General features: G+C 43.7%; 2 protein-coding genes and 1 long non-coding RNA gene across 5 annotated transcripts in view; 2 read left to right on the plus strand and 1 right to left on the minus strand.

The window, feature by feature from the left end:
• The window catches only part of LOC147108877 (casein kinase II subunit alpha), a 113,207-nt gene extending 110,276 nt beyond the window's left edge, over positions 1-2,931 (plus strand). For both annotated transcript variants that reach the window (XM_086005808.1, XM_086005807.1), the window contains 4 exons: positions 18-118; positions 224-372; positions 1,382-1,471; positions 1,633-2,931. In XM_086005808.1, the coding sequence (XP_085861934.1) occupies positions 18-118; positions 224-372; positions 1,382-1,471; positions 1,633-1,748 (456 nt within the window). In that variant the 3' untranslated portion in view covers positions 1,749-2,931. The remainder of the gene's footprint in view (positions 1-17; positions 119-223; positions 373-1,381; positions 1,472-1,632) is intronic.
• Positions 2,932-10,114: 7,183 nt separating this feature from the next.
• Positions 10,115-19,317, minus strand: LOC147108878 (uncharacterized). The gene is made up of 2 exons (XR_015080683.1): positions 19,230-19,317; positions 10,115-10,321 (listed from the first exon to the last, which is right to left on the minus strand). It is a non-coding gene; the product is annotated as an uncharacterized LOC147108878 (long non-coding RNA).
• LOC147108879 (TBC1 domain family member 20-like) overlaps positions 19,285-25,501 on the plus strand; it is a 40,109-nt gene continuing 33,892 nt past the window's right edge. The window contains exon 1 of one of the 2 annotated variants that reach the window (XM_086005806.1): positions 19,285-19,408. In XM_086005806.1, coding sequence (XP_085861932.1) covers positions 19,357-19,408 — 52 coding nt within the window. In that variant the 5' untranslated portion in view covers positions 19,285-19,356. Of the gene's footprint in view, positions 19,409-19,781; positions 19,880-25,501 lie in introns of those variants that run through there. The other variant, XM_086005805.1, reaches the window with a different exon arrangement.

The following is a 25,501-nucleotide window of genomic DNA, read 5'->3' on the forward strand; positions in this document are numbered from 1 at the left end:
TGTCTTTGTCTTTGAAGTTGGTCAGAATAGCCAAAGTGCTAGGCACAGAAGATCTGTATGACTACATTGACAAGTACAACATTGAGCTGGACCCTCGGTTTAATGACATCCTGGGCAGGTCAGTAAGCAGCACTTCTATTGGTCTTGAAATGGGATGATTTTATGTATCATTTATGTAAAAGAAAGAAAACTGGCTGATCCGTTCCCTGTTCCCCTGTTTCAGACATTCCCGTAAAAGATGGGAACGCTTCGTCCACAGTGAAAATCAGCACCTGGTTAGCTCAGAAGCACTGGATTTCTTGGATAAGCTGCTACGATATGATCATCAAACGCGTCTAACGGCACGAGAAGCTATGGAGCATCCTTATTTTTGTAAGTGTTCCTCGCGCTGCTTATTAGGACTTAGTCTTGTGGTTCTTCCCACCAGAGTTCTGAACACCTCTTCCTACTACCCCACCCATCCGCAAGCCAATCTTTCACTTGCCAGACAGGCACTGGGTGGAAACAAGTTCTGCTGCGGAGGGCGGGAGAGAATGTTTAAGGGAGCTGGTCTTTGTCGCTCTGCATACTTCCTGCAACCAGCTGAAAAGCCTATAGACCAAGAGCTGCTTTGTTTATCTGTCTGTTGTGGAACAGAGGGTAGGGGCAGAAGAAAGGCTATTTGTCACTGTTCTGTATTAGACATGTCCTCAAAGCTGATGGCGGCTACGTACAGCTGGGAAGGGAGAAATTAGGAAAGATCATGGTTGCTTATAGAATCATAGAAACCTATGGCACAGAAGGAGGCCATTCAGCCCATCGTATCTGCCGGCCGAAAAAGAGCTATCCAGCTCTTGGTCCGTAGCCTTGTAGGTTACGGCACTTCAAGTGCTTTTTAAATGTGATGAGGGTTTCTGCCTCTACCACCCTTTCAGGCAGTGAGTTCCAGACCCCCACCGCCCTCTGGGTGAAAAAAGTTCTCTACCACTCTAAACCTTCTACCAATTACTTTAAATCTATGCTCCCTCGTTATTGACCTCTCTGCCAAGGGAAATAGGTCCTTCCTATCCACTCTTATCTAGGCCCCTCATCATTTTATACACCTCAATTAAATTGCCCCTCAGCCTCTTCTGTTCCAAAAAAAAAAAAACCCCAGCCTATCCAATCTTCCCTCATCGCTAAAATTCTCCAGTCCTGGCAACATCCTGGTAAATCTCCTCTGTACCCTCTCTTTCCTGTAATGTGGTGACCAGAACTGTACGCAGTACTCTAGCTGTGGCCTAACTAGCGTTTTATACAATTCAAGCATAACCGCCCTGCTCTTGTATTCTATGCCTCGGCTAACAAAGGAAAGTATCCTGTATGCCTTGTACCATAGTTTTGATTCTGTTTTGTCCCACAGACCCAATTGTGAAAGACCAGGCCCGAATGGGCTCCTGTGCTAACATGCCAACTGGTAGCACTCCAATCAGCTCAGCCAGTATGATGTCAGGTCAGTAATACTGCCATTTAACAATTGTATCATTTAGCTTGGTAATCAAGTTGTTTTTTTGTGTGGGCAGACCTGTTGGTTGAAGCCCACTAGGTTTAAATCTGTTCAAATTGCATTTGCTCCTTTAGAAGGCTAACGTTGTTCAATATGTTTCTGTGCAGGGATATCTGCAATGCCAACCTCATCACCACTGGGACCCCTTGCTGGCTCGCCAGTCATCTCTGCTACCAACACCCTTGGGACGCCGGTTCCGGCCACTGCTGGGGCCCAGCCTTGACGTCGCCCTCCTGACTTCTTGTAACCCTGGCAACAGCCTGGTCACCCCCTCCCCCCTCCACCTCACTCCTCCTTGGAAGCACGGGGAAACCAGCTGGGCATGTCACGTCTGAGCAGTTGCTTATGGATTCTCTTCAGTTCAATCATTCTGAAAAGGAAAAAAAAAAGGCTGATTTTTACTTGAGAATTTTTTTTTGTGTTTTGTATGTCACAGACTTAGAGACAGTTTACCTCTTTTAGTCCTAACTAGGCCATATGTAATGCCTCTCTGTCAGAAATTGTTGCCTACACAATGTTCTCATGCACTTGTTCAGTGTTACCACGGTTTCCCCCCCACCCCCCTAGGGTTTTTGAGTGGAGTTTGAGCAGATGTCAATATTGTGAGGATTGTCTGCCATCATCATTTAGTAGCTCGGGAATAATTTACTTTGGAACATTCAAATGAATTTTTTTTTCCATTAAAGTCTTATTCCCAGACGATTAGAGTAAAGGGAGTAAGTGTGACTTACATCTTTGCTATCCAAAAAACAAATGGCCTGTATGGGCTGTGCTAAAAGGGATACTGTCTCTGACATGGAATCTGTTAGAAATATGAAATACTGGAAGCACGGCATTAAATTTGTATTGTGCTTTTGAAAGTACTCTGTGTTAAAACTGCTGTTAAGAGTATGTTTAAAAGTTAATCTGTTGCTCCTGACTTTAAAAAAAAAAAAAAAAGTTATTTGGTTGGAAAAACCGAGCAAGTCACAACCTTTTTGCTCCTCCTGTTTTTGTCCTAAGCACAGCACACCATAAATTTACTTCTGATAATGCAACAGTTTTCAGAGTTTGAACCAGGGTGGATTTGTTTTCAAACTCTTGGACTGAAGGTTTTTAATAGTTTTGAGAATGTTTAAAAAAAGAGAAGACAGCACCATTAGCACCATGTAGACGACCAGTTTATATGCTCATTTCCCATTGTCTCTATTGTGTTTCTTTTAGTTGCCTTTATTTAAAGCCGTTAAGGGGGGGGGAGGGGGTGAATCAGGAAATGGGTTTTTTGGGGGGGAGGATGGGAAAGGAAATTGTTTTTTTTTGTTTTAAGAAAATGTCTGGAAGCAAAGCTGTTGCTGCTGATTAGTGAGAAGGCCGTTGAGTAAATACTGTGTTTGACTACGTTTTATTAAACAGCCCCTGGTTACACATTTCCGTCATCCAGTTAGGTGCATTATTTGTTTGTTCCACTCTGCATTTTATCATTGTGCTGTGTTCATCTGCCTTCTCAGACCTGCTGTGGGTCAGGATCAGGTCAGTGTGTATACTCACTCGTGCACTTGCAGCTCCGTTTGGACAGGAGCAGGTTAGAGAGGTGGGACAGTTCTGCATCTCGGATATTGCCAGGGTTTGATGGAGTTGTGACCGTTTGTGTGCAGTGGGAGTATATTACAATGGCATTCCTCTGCAGCAAACGTTGTAGTGCTGATACCTGCCTACATTCACTTGCATGAGTGAATGCAGAGCATTACTATTTATTTGCCCCAGTCCCACTCTAGCTGAAAGTAGTCTCAGATTAACTCTTTTTTTAAGGGATCGGTGTGACCGCAAGTGACCCCAAAACAGTTCCAGATGGCGATTAGTCAAGGAAAGGATAAGAATTTTCAGTTTTGGGAGGAGGAGTACATTAATATTTAGCCACCCATTAAATGGAAAATTGGTGCAGTGCTGGTGTGCAACACTAGGCGTCACTAGTGCACATTGACACAAAAGTAGACGAGAGACCGCTAATCGTTTATTTGTTTTTAGTTTTGTGCAGCTCTCGTGTATCCCTTGCTAGGGGGTCAGTGTGATCACTGCATTTGTGGGTAAACAACATTAGTGTGGGTAAGGGAACAGAAACTGACTTGACCTCATTATGCCAAACCCTGTGATGATCTTGATATCTGTCTGTCTTCTCCGTCCCACCCCCTTCTCATTCCAAATAAATAGATGGCAAAGGTCCTCACCGAGTCTTCTTACAAGACTTAAGTTTCAAAGAAAAGTAAAATGAAAGCAATAGAGAATACTGCAGTATCTTGTTGATTTATTGTTTGGGGGCAGCGGGGGGTCCTAATTTAGTCATTGTTTTGCCAGAAATGTGATCCATTGGATTATGGCTCAGTGTTTATGGTGGTGTATATTCAGAAATGGTTGTTAAAATATTTTAGTAAAGCAATTTAACAGCCATTTTGGATCCTTTGCCCAAAAGCTGATTCATGATTTTTTTGTATTTTTCATTTATTTTATTCTGAAGCAGGTCACAAATTCAAATGAGATCCCCACTTTATTGAGTTACTGTCACAGCTGGTTTTAAAAGACAATGCACACTTTTGCCACATGTGCTCCTCTCCTCTCTCAGTTCACATTCCATTTGGTGCAGATGGTTCATTAGCACAATGATGCAGCAATGCATTACACATGTTGCTGTTTCACAGTAAATGTTTTGAGGCCCCCTTCCCCTTCCCCCTTTTTAATTTTCTAGCATTTCTGGGCATGGGGATTTAAAGCTCCACTAATAGAGCGAGTCCAAGATCTGCTTTTCAAATTCGAATCACAAGCTGAAATCTCTTGTCTGAATTCAGGACCTGTGGAAAAACTGAATACTTTTAAAAAAAAGAACTGGTAAAATGCCCAAAGAAATATCTACAGTGCATGTCATATGACTTGTATAGTTTCACGGCTGAGAGTCTCAGTTCACATTTACCAACCTTGTACCTATATCACGCTACTGTGCAACCGTAAGAGGATGTCGACATTTACTATGAAATACCAAGATACCAACAATTGGGTTTAAGGTTGGAATTGAACCTTTTGAGGGAGGGTTTTGTTAAACTTTGCAAAACCAATCGCTGTCCAATCTTAAAAGTTGATGGTGTTCTTTAAACTGTTGGATTGAATTACAGCCTTGTTAACAGCACTTGGGTGTCTAGTCCATATTGTAGCACTGCAGTATGCTGGTTTTACTGTTGGATATTGCTGTGCTTACTAGTAGCCTCTAGTCAGAGACTCCGCAGCACATAACTTTTGAAACTCTTGGCTCCACCTAGATGTATGTATATATTGATCCAACAACTTCAGCCCCTGGAGAAGTGATGATTAAAAGTCATCATTAAACAGCGTATAGAATGTATCTATTGTTTTGAATTTCCTACCGAAACCATGATATGTGTTTTACGGTTCTAAGCTTCAACACAAATCAGACATTGCCTCTTTTTAAAAAAAAAACCTATGGCCATGTACACCTATTTACATAATTAAATGGAGCTAATTGTTATCCTGCAGTCTTAGGAATAACTAATTTAGTTGTGAAATGCATTTAGATTTGACGGGTGATCTGTCAGAAAATAAATTGCTAAAATTACAAGTCTCTGCTTTGTTTTAAAGTTAATGGGAGAAGCATTTGAACCCAATTTTACAGAAAATTTCTTCCAAACCATCACGTCAAAGCATCTATGGTTTCATTACGGTTAAATTTAAGGAGCTATCAAAACTTCTTGCAACTCCTCATGGGGGTTTGAAAGAAAACATTGTATTTTTTGTGTTCTGTATCTTCTTGACTAGCTTTTTATTTGTGCCCTACAATTTGTTTTGGAAACATTGCTTCCTTAATTGAGTTATTGATGATGTTTGTGTTTTTAAAAAAAAAAAAAAACGATAGCCAATGTGATTGTTGCAGTCCATTGTTGGGTTTATAGTTGGTGCGATTTCTTCTGAGGTTTTAAGCACAGCATGATCTGGTGCCTAAGCAGATTGGAGATACCTGTTTTTGTTCCCTCTTCCCTGTCGCCCACCACAACCCAAATTGTTCCAGAATTTTTTTCCCCTCTAATTGAATGCCAGATAGTTCATTCGTTGTATTCCAGAATTTCTCATTGCTTCACAGGTAGGGGGGTGTGGATGGTGCTGACCGTGACCCAGGATTTCATGATTGTGACCATTATGTCATAATTATTTAAACCTTGCCCTAACCAGTGTTACTCTTGCGAGAAGCTTATCACAGGCACCTAATCCAAAGCTCCCTTTTTCCCCATGTCCCACCCTCAATGTTCTACTTGACCAAGGTCAGACCTGTGAAGGTAGCATTCTGAAATATTATATGGCAGTTACCTCAAGAGTAGCCATGGCATACAGGAAGCATTCCACAATGGCCCAGTCATATAGAACCGAGGCAATGCAATAATGAGTCACTTTATCGGGGTTCTGGGATACCAATTCACTGCTCTGGCTCTTCCCGTCATTCAGCTCAGCCTTGCACACACCGTATCAACATGGGGGGGGTGGGTGAGTGGAGAGGGAAGATTGCTGTTACATTGCCGTGTCAAGGTTTGTAACCATTAATTCCAAGTAAAATTAACTGGATAAAGATAGAAATGGTTTTGGAAATTCTGAATCTCTGGTGCTTTTACGTACAGGTAGATGTGATTGTATTTTTCCTGGGGTGCGTGCAAGCATTTTCAGTGCAGCACAGACTTCAGGTATTTCAGCTCCTGCAGTGTTCTGCAATGGCCTGGGCTGTGAGACACCTGCAGATTGACTTAAGGATGCAGAGTGGTAAACCTGCTTGATGGCACGTTGAGGATGAGCCAACGCACCTTGCCTGTGTAAAACCCACGGAAGCTAATCACAGAAACCCCACAGTGCAGATAGAGGCCATTTCAGCCCATCGAGCCTGCACCGACACATATCCCACCCGATCCCCGTAATCCCTACACCAACACATATCCCACGCTATCCCCGTAACCCCACGTATTTAATCCCCCTAACACTAAGGGTCAATTTATCATAGCCAATCAACCTAACCCGCACATCTTTGGACTGTGGGAGGAAACCGGAGCACCCGGAGAAAACCCACGCAAACACGGGGAGAATGTGCAAACTCCACACAGTCACCCGAGGCCGGATTCGAACCCGGGTCCCTGGCGCTGTGAGGCAACAGTGCTAACCACTATGCCACCGTGCTGTTGGAGGAGATCATGTTGTAGAACTTTGCTACAGTATTGAGAGAATTCTCATCTGGTGAAGAAAGCCTCTATAATAACATTGAATGTTGCAGCATCCAGCTACTGGATGTAAGGTTTAACTTTATTAGTAGAATTGTTTTTACACATGTATAGTTTCAGCACTGTAGATAGCAACAGAAATTTGCTTGAAGACATACTTTCCGGTTGACTTGCACTTTCCTACAAAAAACTGAAGCAACTGAATGGACGGAAGACCAGTTTGCAATGCCAGTGGATCTTAGTTGGACTTCTGCCATTAGTTGCAGAATTGCAATGTTAACTGCATCTGTAAATTACCTCATATATATATATATATATATTGGAAAACAATTGTGCTTCAGCATCTCTTGCGTCACATTAGATTTTGACGATTACAAGCCAATATTTTCCAGTGCTGCTGAATACAACTTTTAATCTGTTTAAAAATACACACAAGAAAAATCACTAGTCTGAAGTGACCTGTTTTTAATGGGAGTTTTTAAAAAAACTGCAGGTTGTAGTTTTATTCTTGTTAAACTGGAGTTGAAATGTGTGCTAGAGGGGAAAATGTGAAAATTGTGCCATGCAGTGTGGATTTTTTTTTTGGTCCATATACTTTAGTTGCAAATGTTCAATTAAATGCAAATGCAAGAAACGTGACAGCTATCCTGCCCTATCCGTGCCTGGGACAGATATTTCTCTATCCACTAAAACCGGTCTTCCTTTGGTATTTTTTTGAACATGAGTGGGATGGGGGGGAAACAAAGGACTTAAATGGTATGTAGATCAGTTTTATGTGAACAGTTGACAACCATATACATATATATATTAAAAAAAACACTTTGGATAATTATGGTGCATTTTATAGCACAGAATTTCCTTTTTAACACAACCTAGGAGATTCAGTGCACAGAGTGTGCCTATAGAAAACCACATCCACATTACACTTTTAAATGGACTGAAGTGTGTGTGTGTAAGATATGATTGAGGTTCATCCAGTATTGCAGTGCTTATTTTTAATGAGGTTCCTGACCTTTGTCAGTCACCTTTCCTCCTATTTTTGTCTTTTTTTCCTTTTTGGGACACAATATGGTATGATGCCATTAAAAGTATACAGAAGTACTTGTTCGCTGTGCAGTGGTGCTGCTGTACCCCAAACACCAATAAATATTCTACCACGTCACAAACTTTTCCAACAGTGTCTAATTGATATTTATTTAGCAGTTCAAAAAGGAGCTAGCTTACCTAGATACGATACAATCTTTTAATAAAATTTAGCTGCACTCGTATTTTTAAGTTACGGTACTTTGCCCTTGAATGCTGCTCCTCCAGTACAAAGCTTCGGGCAAAAGAAGGGACGGCAGCTGTGTTCCCCATTACTGGCTTGGTTGGAGAGTCTGATGCAGGAACAAGCCGCTCCAAATTTGTTGTTTGCAAAGTGTTAATAGCTAATATAGGGATATAATAATTGCTACTTTTTTTTTTTACTGTGATATCTTGGCATGACAGCTCCTTTTATGTAGATTTTCCTTCATTAATGTTTGCATGTGCATGGGTTCGGGTTACAGTTTGAATTACGTGGAGAGGATGTGTTGTGCCAGACAGTGACAGGAGATAAATATTTATGGATGGGCGAGGCTGACTAAATAGTGCAGTGGGTTAGCACGCTGTACTTTCACCTCCTGCTTTGGGTTTGATTCCAGCTGGTACCAAATGGATGGAAAATTTCAGGTATTTGCCTGCTGTAAGGGTTCTAATTGAAGTGAGTTTGGGATAATCTTACTGGGTGCCAACATTTCAGAATTTGGCTTTCCAATTCCTATCCAACACCGCCGTCCTTCAATGGGTGAGCAGTAAAATTATAAATAAAATTGAGCACTGCTAACCAAGTGCCATCAATACTAAGTAGACTATGGTAATCTTGCAAGTAGAAATAGTCATCACATACCAGAGCCCCTTGTCACAAGTATGTTAAATTAGGAACACACTATAAGAGATCTCAAATAACAACAAGCGCTGGAAAAACTCAGCAGGTCAGGCAACATCCGTGGAGAGAGAAACAGAGTTAACGTTTCAGGTCGAAGACCCTTCGTCAGAACTGGGGAGATAAGAGATCTCATATAGGGTACGCACTTCATGTCCATAAATCTTTCTTGCAGTTGTCACGATTTTTGGTCATGCTTTTTATGTCAACATTTATAATTGGGTATTGCTATGTCAACATTTTCCATTCAATTTTGTTATGTCAACTGTCACAATGTAATTGCAGGCTCTAGCCACTAGATTGCGCTGTGGAACAAGTTTCTGAAGTCTGTCCAACTTGCATATATAAAAAGAAACTTCATTAACCGACCATGGGCAATGTCTCTGGTAATTTACTAGTTAATCAATATTTTTGTAGTACTGGGGCAAGCAGTTCAACTAACCTGTAAAATCATTTTTGTGCCAATATCATTGTTATATCCACCTCTACTTGAGCATCTTCCAAAATACCTCTACCATTGTAATTGAAGATTCTCAGTCTCGGACTTCTAAAGTGTAAATGTAATTATTGATTTGGTCACTGTTTTAGGATAAAGGTTTGTGGATTAGAAGTTCTGGTGTTTTTCACCTTGAATTGTCCCCGCCATTTATCTCCAATTTGTTTACCTATATAAGTCAATGGACTCTCCAATTAATTTACTGTGTGAAGTGCTTTGAAATGTTTTAACTACATGATGAGACGCTACATAAATGCAAGTAATTATTTTTTATTCCGTTTGTTATTTGAACTCCATAACTTGTGCTGGGATACAGTGTCGCAGCAACCCTCGGTCACTTACCCAAAAAATTGTTCTTCGTACGTCGGCTGGATAGTGGATCATCGGGCTATTTTGACTGTTTGGAGGGGGGGGGGCATTAGGTTTCGCCTGATCCTGTCTTCACTTGGTAACTGTGTGCACACTTGCAGCAGCCATCAGTAAATAGCGATCAGGAACCCTGGCTGAGTTACTTGTGTTCCCCGTCTTAGTCTGGGAATACAGAGGACATTTGTAGCACTCCAACTGCTGCACTGAGCAAGATTGGCTAACTCGGTAACAATCAAGAAATGAAACCTGATGCTTCCCAATCTGTTTGGTTCAGTGTTGTACAACCATGCAGTAAGTTTACCTGCTGAGGCATTGGAGGAGGGAGTTTATGATCTGTGATCCTATCTCTGAGATGTTTTGAATGCCCTGATAATTTAAAGGCATGTGGACAGTGTTAAAGGTTGTATTTCACCCATTCCTACAGTAGTTTTTTTTTTGCAGCATAAGACAAATTCTCATCTTTTCTTTAACCAGTTGATGATCTATGGTGTTACTCATGGCCAAAATAAAATTGTCTCACTCTCTTCTAACTACTTATTTCACACTTTTTAATTCTTTCCAACTTTGTTTTTCTGTCTTAGACTTCCACTCTGTCTGGCTCCCTCTATCTGTACCTTATCCACTCTGCCTCTCACACACTTTCCATTTCTCTTGTTCTGTATGCGTCTCGCATACTTTCCTCCTTTGTCTCTCTTCCTGTAAATCTTGTCATGTTTTCATTTTTCCCTCACCTGCCAGAGAAACCAGGAGGCAAACTTAAGATTCCATCCCTCTGATAGGTACAGAAATTGTCTTGTCTTCAAAAGGTATGACGTTCATCAGAAATTAGTTTATTATAAATAAAGGAAATGTGTTGGAAATTGGATGGTGTGGATACATACATTTTCAGAAGGTATTTGATGAGCCACATGAGACTGGTTATGAAAATGAAGGCACATTGTATTAAAGGGAACATAGCTGCATAGATAGAATGGGGAACAGATTAGAGGTAAATTGCTGTTTTTTGTGATTAGTGGGATTTCGGTAGTATGCTTCACTGTATCTATGGTAGTACCACTTTTCTATTTGATATAAATAATTTCAACATATCACAACGGAAATTAAATTGAAGTTTGCTGATATTAAGGGCCATGGCAAACTTGAGAAAGCTAGCAGGAAAACATGGGTTTGCAGAGTGGACAGATAGATCTTAGAATCATACAGCACAGAAGGAGGCCATTTGGCCCATTGTGTCTGTGCCGGCTCTTCGAAAGAGCTATCCAAATAGCCCCCACCCCCCCCCCCCTGCTCTTTGCCCATAGCCCTGCATAGATGACAGATACATTTGTAGTAGTATATTTTGGGGTGAAATAACAGAGAGGAAGTTATAATCCAAGTGGTGAACACAAAGAACTAGGGAATACAGGTGCATAATCTTTAAAGGTGAGAGTACAGGTAGAAAAGGCAAATTTAGATTTGGGGTTTTATATAGAGCAAGCAAGGAAGTGATGTGAATTTGTACAACACACCTAGCCCATAGTTGGGTGTATTGTGTGGTCTGGGCACAGAATTTTATGATGGATATTGGAGCCATGGAAAGGGTACAGTGAATATTCATTAGTATAACACGGTTATATTAATGAAGAAAGCTCAAAATATTGGGGGAGTTTTTTTTAAACTAGTTAAGGGACGAGATCTAAAATCTAGTCCTGGAAAGGTTGCTTTCACTGATGGATCGGTAACATGGGACATTAGACGAAGGAAGAGTGAAGTTTCAGTTATTAGAATGTGGAGTATTATCGCAAGTGACCATTGGAGACTATAATGGAATCAAAAGTATTTGAAAAGAAAGTATATTAAAAAAAACTTTCAGGAAATTGAATTAGAGTAGATGGCTCCAGATGCAGAGTTGATGTAAGTGTGATGGACCAAAGGATAGTAGAGGGAAAGTACTGTGTGCCCAAGAGGATTACAGAAATTGCAGATCAGGAGATTCTTCCTACACTTTCCCAGGTGGCATCTCCTGATTTTTTTTTTCCTGGCAATTTGGGAGGTGGGTTTGTGAAAAGCTGGAGCAAAGCCCAGGATCCATCATTGGTCTTGCTTTGCTGAACCACTCGAAGTCTGAAATGCCAATTTAAAAACAGAGCATTCGGTGTCTCGCCTATCTGCTGTAACAAGATGGGGGAAGAGAGAAATGGGCTGGGCATAAAAAGGAAGGAGAGGGTGGTGCTCGGGCCAGTGGAGAACAGGTAGACGGGGCCTAGCAGCATTACTACAACCTTGGGATATGAATTTCTGGTGCTTTAATACTAATAATTATCTCATACCCCTCCATTGCTTCTTTGGGAATAGTTATTTTTCTTGCTCTTTGCCCTCAACAGAAGAGTAGAGGTAGGTTCCAAAAACAAGGACGGCTTGTCTCTCGTCATCCATTTTCATGTAGCTGATGAAAGATAACATTTGCATTTTATATAGCACCTTTCACAACCTCAGGATGTCCCAAAGTGCTTTACAGCCAATGAAGTACTTTTTAGAAGCTTAGTCACTGGTGTAATAGCCAATTTGCACAGGTCCCACAAACAAATCAATGTGATAATGACCAGATAATCTGTTTTCAGGAGTCGGTTGAGAGAGAAATATAGGCAAGGACACCGAAGAGAAATCTACTGCTCTACTTTCAAATAGTGCCGTAGGATCTTTACATCCACCTGAGAAGGCAGACAGGACCTTGGTTTAACGTCTCATCCGAAAGATGGCACCTGTGCCCGAGAGGGCATTAGTGCCACCACCAGCAGCAGCATACCACAGCAGGAGCTGTGTTTAATCGCATGACGTAATTGATAGGGTACCCCTAGTTGGTGAAACCTGTACTGGTAAGCTGGGCGGTGTTGGCCAGTTAAACTTCAGCATTCCTACGCACACTTGGCTGTTCCTGAACCTTGGCAGTTGCTAACCTGCACCTAAAGCGCTCTTGCTTAGTGGGTGGGGTGCGTCCCTCGAGAGAGAATATGTGCAGTCTGTATTAGGCAAACTACTGCATACGTGGATTTTCCTGTAATTTGGTTTGGAGACATTTAAGCACAGCAATGAGTTTCTGTGCATGATGGACCAAAACTAAATGGCCGAGCATATTTTTAAACCTTTGGGAGTCGCAAGCTAATCAAGCAACGTTTGATTTTGGCTCCTGGAGATGTGGAGGAAACAAGATTTTATGAGTCAGATGTAGGCAGATCAATGGTTGGCTCTGTGCTTTCACTGCACAATAAATCGCACTTTAAAACAACATTGGGGAAACAAATGTATATTTCCCAGTTAATTTTGCACCTGACCCTGAGAAAATCTCACAAACATTGGCAAGTAGCAACAGCCCAAGAGAGTGCATATTTGGGCAGCTCAGCTGACATCAATAATGTGGCCAACACAATACAGATGCAGTGACAAAGTATTGCCAAATAAATTACTGCAGCGATAACTCATATTGCCAACTGTTTTTTCAACACTCATGCAGCAAGGAACTATTTTAAAAGTTGTAGTTTTTATTTAAGATGGCTATTTTGAATCCAATCAACTTTAGTAGTTTCCACAGCAATGCAGCGCAGCAAGCGCCAAATCAAACGATGTACTGTAAGTGTAATCTTAAATAAATTAATCAAAGTTGTGAACACTATCAACCTGCATTTATATAGCCCCTTTAACACAGAAAAATGTTCCAAGACACTTTTAATAGAGGCATAATCTGAGGGAAAAAATGGACGTTGAGCAGAAGTTCGGTGGGAGGTGGGTTGTAGAGCAGGAGGGATGAGGCCACGAAGGGATTTAAACACTAGGTCGAGAATTTGAAATTGGAAGTGTTGGGGACTGACAGCAAATGTAGGTCAGTAAGGACAGAGGTGGTGGGTGAGCAGGATGGGACACAAACAGCAGAGCTGCAGTTTGCAGAAAGTGGGGGCTAGGAGACTGGCCAGGAGAGCACTGAAATGAGTTGAGTCTGGAAGTGACAAAGGTATGAATGGATGAGGGATTCGGCAGCAGATGGGCTGAGACAGGAACGGAGGTAGTCAGTGTTACAGAGTTGGTCTTTGTGATGGATAGGATATGGGGTTGAATGAGTCGCTGAGTTAGTAAACCATCTGATTCAGTTTGAGACTGGCTGGGGAGGGGGATTGAATCAGCGGCTAGGATGCAGAGTTTGTAGATGATGACTTTCCTCTCCCCATTGGAGGAAATTGTGGCTCGTCCAGTACAGAGAAAGAGTCGGTGGGAGGCGTTGAGCTGGCTGACTGCATATCACCAAGGAGCAGCAGGGGGCAAAGGATCAATTCTAGGGGCACCCCAGAGTAGAGGTGGGAAGAGAAGCCATTGCTGGAGATGTTCTGGCTACAATCTGTAGGTAAGAGGAAGCAGTGAGGACAGTCCCACTGAGCTGCACAACAAAGGAGGCGGAGGAGGATGGTGTGGTTGAACATGTCCGGTTGCAGGGAGGGTGAGGAAGGATAATGCATCATGGCCATAGTCTGCGCTCTCAGGTGGACGTAAATGATCCCATGGCACTATTTCAAAGATGAGTAGGGGAGTTATTTCTCCCTCGACCAACATAACCTAAACAGATGATCTGGTCATTATCACATTGCTGTTTGTGGGAGCTTGCTGTGTGCAAATTGGCTGCCGCGTTTCCCACATTACAACAGTGACTCCACTTCAAAAGTACTTCATTGGCTGTGAAGTGCTTTGAGACATCCGATGGTCGTGAAAGGCGCTATATAAATGCAAGTCTCTTTCTAGTCACAGAGGATGTCATTTGTATCTTTGGTTAGGGCTGTTTTGGTATTCTGGCAGGAAGAAACCTGATTGGAGATTCAAACATGGAGTTGCAGGAAAGAATGGGCATGGTTTCTGAGAAGACAGCTTGTTCAACAACTTTGGAAAGGAATGGGAAGTTGGAGATGGGGCAGTAGTTTTCAAGGACAGAGGGGTCAAGATGTTTTTTTTAAGGAGGTATGTTTGTTGTGGTGGTTTTAAAAGGGAGAAGAACATTACCTGAAGAATGGGAAACATTTACAATACCGGCTGGTAATGGGGTCTGGATGGAAATGTTGCTGGTGAGCAGTTTAGTGGGATTGGGTCAAAGGAAGCAGAAGGTCATTGGAAAGGATATGTACAAATGAGGCAATAAATGCGTTTCTGAAGTGAGGAAAGGGATTTGTGGCTAAGGAGAGACAATGGATCGATGGAGTTAATCTTGATCAAAAAAGGGATCGGCTAGTTGGGTGGTTGCTGTTCCTGACAATTTATGCTGCGTCCAGTTCTGGTCATCAAGAAATAAGGGTTTGAGGCAGAGCAGAGAGGACCGACAAAGGCTCATCCTCGTGTCAGGCAGTTTAGTTCTGAGGAAAGACTAAAGGAACTTGGTCTTTTCAGCTTAGAGATGAGGCATTGGAGAGGTGATCTTGTATGTAACAATAAAAACTTGTATTTAAATAGTGCCTTTACCGTAGTAAAACGTCCCAAGGCGCCGCACAAAAGTATTTTAAGACAACAAATTTGACACCGAGCCACAAGGATAAATTAGGGCAGGTGACCAAAAGCTTGGTCAAAGAGGTAGGTTTTAAGGAGCATCTTAAAGGAGGAAAGAGAGGTAATGAGGCAGAGAGGTTTAGGCAGGGAAGTCTAGAGCTTTGGGCCTAGGCAACAGAAGGCACGGCCACCAAAGGTTGAGCAATTATAATCAGGGATGCTCAAGGGCAGACTTAGAGTGCAGATATCTCGGGGGGGGGGGCGGGGCTGAAGGAGGTTACAGAGATAGGAAGGGGTGAGGCCATGGAGGGATTTGAAAACAAGGATGAGAATTTTGAAATCGAGGTGCTGCTTAACGGGGAGCCAATGTAGATCAGCGAGCACAGGGGTGATGGGCGAACGGGCCTTGGTGCGAGTTAGGACACGGGCAGCCGAGTTTTGAATGACCTCAAGTTTAGGTAGGGTGGAATGTGGGAGGCCAGCCAGGAGTGCGTTGGAATAGTCAAGTCTAGAGGTAACAAAGGCATGGATGAGGGTTTCAGCAGCAGATGAGCGGAGACGGGCAACGTTACACGGGTGGAAGTAGGCGGTCTTTGTTATGCCGCGGTTATGTGGTCGGAAGCTCATTTCGGGGTCAAATATGACACCAAGGTTGCGAACAGTGTGGTTCAGCCTCAGACAGATGTTGGGGAGAGGGATGGAGTCGGTGGCAGGGACTGAAAACAATGGCTTTGGTCTTCCCAATATTTAATTGGAAAAAATGTTTGCTCATCCAGAACTGGATGTCGGACAAGCAGTCTGACAATTTAGACACCGTGGAGGGGTCGAGAGAAGAGGTGGTGAGGTAGAGCTGGGTGTCGTCAGCGTACATGTGGAAACTGACGCTGTTTTCGGATGATGTTGTCAAGGGTCAACATGTGGATGAGAAATAGGAGGGGGCCAAGGATAGATGTAAGATTGAGTATCGAAAAAAGTTACCACAGAATAATTAAATTAAACTACAGCAATAGAACTAGGGGACACTGGTTAAACTAATAAAAGATAAATTAAGGACTGATATAAAGAAGTTCTTCACGTGTTGGCTGTGGCTCGGTTGGCAGCACTCTCGTCTCAGTCAAAAGGTTGTGGGTACAAGTCCCTCTCCAGAGACTTGAGCACAAAATCTAGGTGAGGGCTTTTTGCACTGTCGGAGGTGCCGTCTTTTGGATGAGATGATAAACCGAGGTCCTGTCTGCTCTTTCAAGTGAACGTAAAAGATCCCATGGCACTATTTTGAAGAAGAGCAGGGGAGTCCTGGGCAACATTTATCCCTTAACCAACATCACTAAAACCGATTATCTGGTCATTATCACATTGTTGTTTGTGGGAGCTTGCTGTGTGAAAATTAGTTGCTGCATTTTAACAATGATTGCACTGCAAAAGTACTTTATTGGCTGTAAAGCTCTGGGACGTCCTGAGGTAGGCGTTGTATAAATGCAAGTTCTTTCAAAGAATGGATGAACACTCAGAATGGTCTTCCAGATAGAGCCAAAATCATTGGAATAATTTAAGAAGCAATTGGATGCTTATGAGTGGAAGGGAGGGGATGGGGATTTTAGGACCTTCTTTGAAGCATGAATAAAGATGGGTGGAATAAGCATCTGTAGTTGTCTTGCAATGGTTACCATGGATTGACAGGGAAGATGCTGAGGGATTATTTCCCCTGGCTGGAGAGTCTAGAACTAGGGGTCAGTCTCAAGATAAGGGGTTGACCATTTAGGACCAAGAGGAGGAGGAATTTCTTCACCAGGGTTGTGAATCTTTGGAATTCTCTACCCCAGAGGGCTGCGGATGCTGAATCATTGAGTATATTCAAGGCTGAGATCAAAAGATTTTTTGGACTCTAGGGGAATCGGGCAGGGGAACGTGGAGTTCAGGTCGAAGATCAGCCGCAATCTTATTGAATGGAGGGGCAGGCTCAAGGGGTTGAACCGCCTACTCCTAAAGAGATAGAATTGAAAAGTAGTGAAGTTATGCTAAACTTGTATAGAAACATAGAAGATAGGAGTAGGCCATTCGGCCCCTCGAGCCTGCTCCACCATTCAATGTGATCATGGCTGATCATCCAAACTCAGTACCCTGTCCCTGCTTTCTCCCCATATCCCTTGATCCCTTTAGCCTTAAGAAATATATCCAACTCCTTCTTGAATATATTTAATGAATTGGCCTCCACTGCCTTCTGTGGTAGAGAATTCCACAGGTTCACCACTCTCTGGGTGAAGAAATTCCTCCTCATCTCTGTCCTAAATGGCTTACCCCTTATCCTTAGACTGTGACCCCTGGTTCTGGACTCCCCGACCATCGGGAACATCCTTCCTGCATCTAGTCTGTCCAGTCCTGTCAGAATTTTATCGAACCTTGGTTAGACCACACTTGCAGTACTGCATACAATTCTGGTCGCCATATAAAAAGGATATAGAGGCATTGGAGAGGGTGTAGAGAAGATTTACAAGGATGATACCAGAAATGCAAGGGTATACATGTCAGGAAATGATTAACAGGTTAGGTCTCTTTCCTCTTGAAAAGAGAAGGCTGAGGGGTGACCTAATAGAGGTCTTTAAAATTATGAAAGGTTTTGATAGAGTAGATACAGAGAGAGTGTTTCCACTTGTAGGGGAAGAGCAAAACTAGAAGCCATCAATATAAGGTAGTCACCAATCAAATAGGGAATTCAGAAGAAACTTCTTTACCCATAGAGTGGTGAGAATGTGAAACTTGCTACCACAGGGTGTGGTTGAAGCAAATAGTATAGATACATTTAAGGGGCAGTTGGATAAGCACATGAGGAAGAAGGGAATAGAGGGTTATGCTGATAAGAGTTAGATGAGCAAAGACTGGAGGGAGGTGGGCTAAATGGCCTGCTTCTGTGCTATATATCCTATGTTAGGTGTCAGCTGTGGCTCAGTGGGTAGCACACTCGCCTCTGTGTCAGATGGTTGTGGGTTCAAGTCCTACTCCAGGCACTTGAACACATAATGCTAGGCTGATACTCTAGTTCAGTGCTGAGGGAGTGCCAAACTGTGGGAGGTGCTGTCTTTCACATGAGACGTTAAAGCGAGGCCCCGTCTGCTCTCGCAGGTGGATGTAAAAGATCCCACGGCACTATTTCGAAGAAGAGCAGGGGCGTTATCACTGGTGTCCTGGCCAATATTTATCCCTCAACCAACATCACCAAAAACAGATTATCTGGTCATTATCACATTGCTGTTTGTGGGAGCTTGCTGTGCGCATATTTGGCTGCCGCGTTTCCCACATTTACAACAGTGACTCCACTTCAAAAAGTACTTCATTGGCTGTAAAATGCTTTGAGACGTCCGGTGGTGGTGGTGAAAGGCGCTATATAAAGGCAAGTCTTTCTTTAATAACAACAGAAAATGCTGGAAATACTCAGCAGGCCAGGCAGCATCCGTGGAGAGAGAGAGAAGTAGAGTTAACGTTTCAGGTCTGGGACCCTTCATCAGAACTGGAAAAAGCTGGAAATGTAACAGATATTAAGCAGTTGCAGAGACAGGCGGGGGGGTTTAAGAGGGGGAGGAAGGAATTGAAAGAACATACTGTGCAAATGTTGCAAATGGGAATGGCAAAATCATACTGCATGAAAAATGGGGGGGAGGGATTATTATCTGAAATTGTTGAACTCGATATTGAGTTCGGAAGGCTGTAAAGTGCCATTCCCATTTGCAACATTTTCACAGTATGTTCTTTCAATTCCTTCCTCCCCTCCTCTCTGTACCTGCTTAATATCTGTTATATCTCCAGCTTTTTCTAGTTCTGATGAAGGGTCCCAGAGCTGAAACGTTAACTCTGTTTCTCTCTATCCAGGGATGTTGTCCTGGCCGGCTGAGTTTTTACAGCGTTTTCTGTCGTTATTTCAGATTTCCAGCATCCGCGGTATTTGGCTATTATAGAAGTCTTTCTTTAATTCTTGGGAAGCAATGTCCCTTTAACACACGCGCACAGGGAGGTGGGGGGTCATGTACGTCGCTTACTTTAACGTGCTGACGTAGCGGTGGGTGACGCTCACACGTAGGTGGGCGCAGGCGCAGGCGCACACGCACGCGATGTGATTTTTGAAAAAAAAATCCCAACCGAATCGGAATTTACCTGACGGCAGCGGCTCGGGCCCGGCCGGCCCGCCCGACAGGAGGCGGATCCTTTTCCCTTTCACGGCCCAGAGACAGCGGAGCCCGCCGTTTAAAATGCGTCTCCTGCTCGGCAGTCAGCTACGCCAATGTATCTGAAGAAAACTCGGAGCAGCTCGATAAACGGCATCGGGAAACAATGTAATAATGGAGGGCGGGGGAAAAAAAAATCAACCGATTTCTTTTAAAGGAGGATTTTTACAACACTCGATAGACGTCTTTAAATGTGTGCTACCGGCTTATATTATCATAAAACTCACTTATTTGTGGTTTTTTTTTTAATTCTGTGGGCGGGGGGGGGGGGGAGGGGACGAAGAGGCCGCCCTTGTTGCCGGGTAAACCAAGGTTGATCCGGGGCACCGGGGCATGCGGGCTGCTGCTGTGATTGACGGAGCTTTGCGCCAATAAGGAAGCTCCCTTAAGGAAGGCGGGCGTCCAGCTAGCCAATGGCCATGCGAGGTGGGCGGGCTCTGTTGGTTGTGGTGGGGGCGGGGCTTCCGAGTGCTCAGTTCAGTGGAGCCTGAAATCTGGGACAGGAAATCAGCTGATGAAGAATGTTTATTTTCTTTGCCATCTTTTTAAAATGTTTTAAAACTTTCTGGCTGATGTCAGGTACAGAAAATAATCAAAAAGGCTACTGGCATGCTGGCCTTTATACCTAGAGGACTAGAGTACAAGGGGGCAGAAGTTATGCCTTCGTAGCGAGAGGGTTTGAGTACAGGAACAAGAATGTCTTGCTGCAGTTGTACAGGGCCTTGGTGAGACCACACCTTGAGTATTGTGTGCAGTTTTGGTCGCCTTATCTGAGGAAGGATGTTCTTGCCATGGAGGGAGTGCAGCAAAGATTCACCAGACTAATACCTGGGATGGCAGGAATGACGTATGAGGAGAGATTGGATCGATTGGGCTTGTACTCGCTGGAGTTTAGAAGAATGAGAGGGGATCTCATTGAAACTTATAAAATTCTAACAGGACTGGACAGACTAGATTCAGGAAGGATGTTCCCGATGGCGGGGGAGTCCAGAACCAGGGGTCACAGTCTAAGGATAAGGGGTAAGCCATTTAAGACAGCGATGAGGAGGAATTTCTTCGGAGGAATTTCTTCACCCAGAGAGTGGTGAACCTGTGGAATTCTCTGCCACAGAAGGCAGTTGAGGCCAATTCATTAAATATATTCACGAAGGAGTTCGATATATTTCTTAAGGCTAAAGGGATATGGGGGGAAGGCAGGGACAGGGTACTGAGTTTGGATGATCAGCCATGATCTCATTGAATGGCGGAGCAGGCTCGAGGGGCCAAATGGCCTACTCCTGCCCCTATCTTCTATGTTATGCTGTAGCTATACAAAGACCTGGTTAGACCACACCTGGAGTACTGTGAGCAGTTCTGGGCACCACACCTTAGGAAGGATATATTGGCCTTGGAGGGAGTGCAGCTGTAGGTTTACCAGAATGATACCCGGACTAAATTACGAGGTGCGATTACACAAATTAGTGTTGTATTCCCTAGAATTTAGAAGGTTAAGGGGTGATCTGATCGAAGGGGAACAGATAGGTTCTCTCTATCTACCCTATTTCCGCTCCCGCATCGTTACCTCTGGTGTCCCTAAGGATCTATCCTTGGCCCCCTCCTATTTCTCATCTACATGTTGCCCCTTGGCAACATCATCCGAAAACACAGCGTCAGTTTCCACATGTACGTTGACGACACCCAGCTCTACCTCACTACCACTTCTCTCGACCCCTCCACGGTCTCCAAATTGTCAGACTGCTTGTCCGACATCTAGTTCTGGATGAGCAAAAATTTTCTCCAGTTAAATATTGGGAAGACTGAAGCCATTGTTTTCGGTCCCCGTCACAAACTCCATTCCCTAGCCACTGACTCCATCCCTCTCCCTAACATTTGTCTGAGGCTGAACCACACTGTTCGCAACCTTGGTGTCAGATTTGACCCTGAAGTGACCTTCCGACCACATATCCGCGGCATTACTAAAACCGCCTATTTCCACTTCCGTAGTAACAGTGCCCGTCTCCGCCCTTGCCTCAGCTCATCCACTGCTGAAACCCTCATCCATGCCTTTGTTACCTCTAGACTTGACTATTCCAACGCACCCCTGGCTGGCCTCCCACATTTTTATCCTATGTAAACTTGAGGTCATCCAAAATTTGGCTGCCTGTGTCCTAACTCACACCAAGTCCCGTTCACCCATCACTCCTGTGCTCGCTGACCTACATTGGCTCCCGGTTAAGCAATACGTCGATTTCAAAATTCTCATCCTTGTTTTCAAATCCCTCCGTGGCCTCGCCCCTTCCTATTTCTGTAATCCCCCTAAGATATCTGCGCTCCTCTAATTCTGCCCTCTTGAGCATCCCTGATTATAATCGCTCAACCTTTTGTGGCCGTGCCTTCTGTTTCCTAGGCCCTAGGCTCTGGAATCCCTTCCCTAAACCCCTCCTCCTTTCCACCTCTCTCTCCTTCTTTAAGACGCTCCTTAAAACCTACTTCTTTGACCAAGCTTTTGGTCACCTGCCCTAATTTCTCCTTATGTGGCTCGGTGTCAATTTCTTTGACTTATACTACTCCTGTGAAGTGCCTTGGGACGTTTTACTACGTTATTAAAGGTGCTATATAAATACAAGTTGTTGTTGTTGGTTGTGGAGTCTCGGACTAGGGGGCATAGTCTGAAAATGAGAGCCCAACCTTTCAGGAGTGATGTAAGAAGTCACACAACACCTGGTTATAGTCCAACAGTTTTATTTGAAATCACAAGCTTTCGGAGCGCTGCTCCTTCATCAGGAGTGAAATTAGGAAACGCTTCTACACACAGGGTGGTAGAAGTTTGGAACTCTCTTCCACAAACAGCAATCGATGCTGGATCAATTGTTAATTTTAAATCTGAGATTGATAGATTTTTTGTTAACCAAAGATATTATGGGATATGGGCCAAAGGGTATATGGAGTTAGGTCGTAGATCAGCCATGATCTCATTGAATGGCGGAACAGGCTCGAGGGGCTGAATGGCCTCCTCCTGTTCCTACGATGTATATCCTGCAGCATGTCGCTAAAGTAGTCACATTTGCAACATGCCAATCTGGGAATGCGTGTTGGGCTATGTGGCTACAGGATGGTTCACAACTGAGACCGATCCTGTTTCTACCTGTCATAACATGGGATTATTCAATAGGGGATCAGGAGGAAGAACTCTGGCTGAGATTGGCTAATGTGATACAGACCAAGAAAATAGCGGTTTATGTGACTCAGTATCGTGTGTATTTCACTTGTTTTCTTTTTGGATTCAGGTTGAGGTTGGCTCATTGTGTCCAAAAGCATCACTGGAATTCATTTTGAAACATGGCAATTTCCTCATTGTCTGTGAGTTTTCCATAAGTTCATAAAAACTCTAAAATGCGGGCGATGAAATTACTTGAGTCAGTGAATATATTCAAGGCGGAGATAGACAGATGTTTGAACTACAGGGGAGTGACGGGTTATGGGGAACAGGCAGAAAAGTGGAATTGAGGCCAAGATCAGATCAGCCATGATCTTATTGAATGGCTCGAGGGGCCGAATGGCCTACTCCTGCTCCTATTTCTTATAACTGGAACAATAGATGTTTTGGGTTGACGTAAATCATTTAAGTTCCCGTGCATGGTGGTTAATACATGGGAGGAGGGGTAGTGCAGAGGAGCAGAGTGAAGTAGTGATCCGCAGCTAAAGTTGTATGGCAGCACCTTGGTAACTGAGAGCATGGATGTGCAAAGTTATTATCTCTGAACAACAACACGGTCATTGTTCAGACCTGTGCTGTGGCATGACATGCCACAAAGTATTCCATGCTGAATTGCAAATGGTTTTTAAATTTCTTGGTATATAGTGTCTGCATTTGTTAGACAAAGTACAAATGCCTCAAGGGACATCCCAGAAAATTTAGAATCTGTTTAGTGTATTGTTTTTAATGTTTCTATATACTTAGAAATAGGATATTTAGTTCTGCTTCTCATTCGTTTAATGTGATCAACAGAGTATGAGATCTCCCTCTGTTTGCTCGCTGTTCTGGTTGCCCTTGATCTTTCGGTGTCTGAAGTTCCTCTTTCTTTCTGCCGTTACTGCGGAGAACCTCAGCTAAGATGATGGGTAGATGGGTGACCAGCTGTCTGGCCTGCTCCTCAGTCTGCTCGGAGAACAGCTGAGTCACTTCCCACGTGAGGCTGCTCCCCACAGCAGTGTGGCTAGGATTGGGAACTTGGTGTCTTTGGGGAGCTGTGCAATCACGCAGTATTTTTACAATGTAATTTAAATGGCCAGGGACCAGAGTGATACAGTGCATTAACAACAACAACTGCCTCAACATAGTCAAATGTCCCAAGGGGTTTCATAGGCAAAACCAGATGCTGAGCAGTAGAACAGTTCAGGGAAGTGACTGAACGCATGGTAAAATAGGTTCGTTTTTTAAAAATTCATTCACTGGATGTGGGCGTCGCAGGCAAGGCCAGCATTTATTGCCCAACCCTAATTGCCCTTGAGAAGGTGGTGGTGAGCCACCTTCTTGTACCGAGGTACTCCCACAGTGCTGTTAGGGAGGGAGTTCCAGGATTTTGACCCAGCGACGATGAAGGAACGGCAATATATTTCCAAGTCAGGATAGTGTGTAACTTGCAGGTGGTGGTGTTCCGATGTGCCCGCTGCCCTTCTAGGTGGTGAAGGTCACAGGTTTGGGCGGTGCTGTCGAAGAAGCCTTGGCGAGTTGCTGTAGTGCATCTTGTGGATGGTACACACTGCAGCCACGGTGCGCCGGTGGTGGAGGGAGTGAATGTTTAAATTGGTGGGTGGCACACCAATCCAGCGGGCTGCTTTGTCCTGGATGGTGTCGAGCTTCTTGAGTATTGGTGGAGCTGCACTCATCCAGGCAAGTGGAGAGTATTCCATCACACTCCTGACTTGTGCCTTGTAGATGGTGGAAAGGCTTTGGGGAGTCAGGAGGTGAGTCATTCGCTGCCGAATACCAAACCTCTGACCTGCTCTTGTAGCCACAGTATTTATGTGGCTAGTCCAGTTAAGTTTCTAATCAAATGGTTTATGGAGAGAGTTCCCGAGTCTGGAGCCAAGTTTGAAGATTCTGCCACAGACTGTGGAACAGAAGAGGAAGATGGGCTACTGTGGAGGTCACTGTTGGAAGAGTGGTTGGTATGTGCTGGTGCATTGGGCTGGAGCAAGTTGCAGAGGGGCAAGGCAGTGGAGAGATTTATAAACAAGGATTTTGAATTTGTTGCACGAGGGAATGGGGAACAATTGAGGTTGTTGAGGTCATGGGTAATAGGGGAGCAGACCTTAGTGCGGGATAGGCTGCAGGCAGCAGAGCTTTGGAGTTTATGCCGCCTGGAATTTGGGAGTCTGTTAAGGAAAGCTTTGGAGAAGTCAAAGATGGAGCTGAGAAAGATGTGGATAAAGATGATGTAAAAATGGAGACAGGTGATGTTGAGAGTTGGAAATATTCAGTCTTGGCAAAAGCCAGACACAATGCTTTGCTCTTGTAGACAGTTCTGGCTTAAGCATAATTTCACGTCAGTCAAGCAGTCACACAGCATAGTGTGGTTGTGGAGTTGAGGGTGATAGCAGAGAAGTACAGGCGGGTGTTAGCGGCATACATACAGAAATTGAATTCGTGCCTACAGATGATGTTGCGGAGGAGCATTGTGTAGACGAATAGGAGGAGGCCATAAATAGTACCTTGAGCTACTCCGAGGTGGTCGTGTGACGAGAAGCCATTGCAAGAGATGTGCTGGCTACACTGGGACCAAGGGGGCACATTTGTAAAATGACTCCTCTGATTTTAACCTGGACTTGGATTTTAATCCAGTGCAAACTGGTATTTGCTGCCAGCAGTGAGGATTTAAAGTACTTAATTGTGGTGATCCCAGCTCAGTTTGTAATGTGTGCAAGTCTACAGTATGTTTCTCCGAACCCATGAAATAGCATTAAGTAGTCTGTCAGTTGCACTGACAAGATTGCCCCAGAATTCTTACTTGTGTCAAAGATTAAGTGTCTTTGGACACAATGCAATAAATCTGCTGGTGTGGGAAAATGGAAATGTCAAAATGGGTTGTTCTTAAATTGGGAATTAAGGCACACTGTAGAGGCAGTTTTATACTAAATTTTATGCTGTGGTATCTTACCTGGCAGAAAAGTAACCTGACACTTGCTTGTTTCTTTGTGGGTTTTTCCAGCTCTCACTCT

Source organism: Somniosus microcephalus, chromosome 13 (assembly GCF_052327205.1).
Source record: "Somniosus microcephalus isolate GS21.2 chromosome 13, FLI_Smic_1.0, whole genome shotgun sequence".
Lineage (NCBI taxonomy): Eukaryota > Metazoa > Chordata > Chondrichthyes > Squaliformes > Somniosidae > Somniosus > Somniosus microcephalus.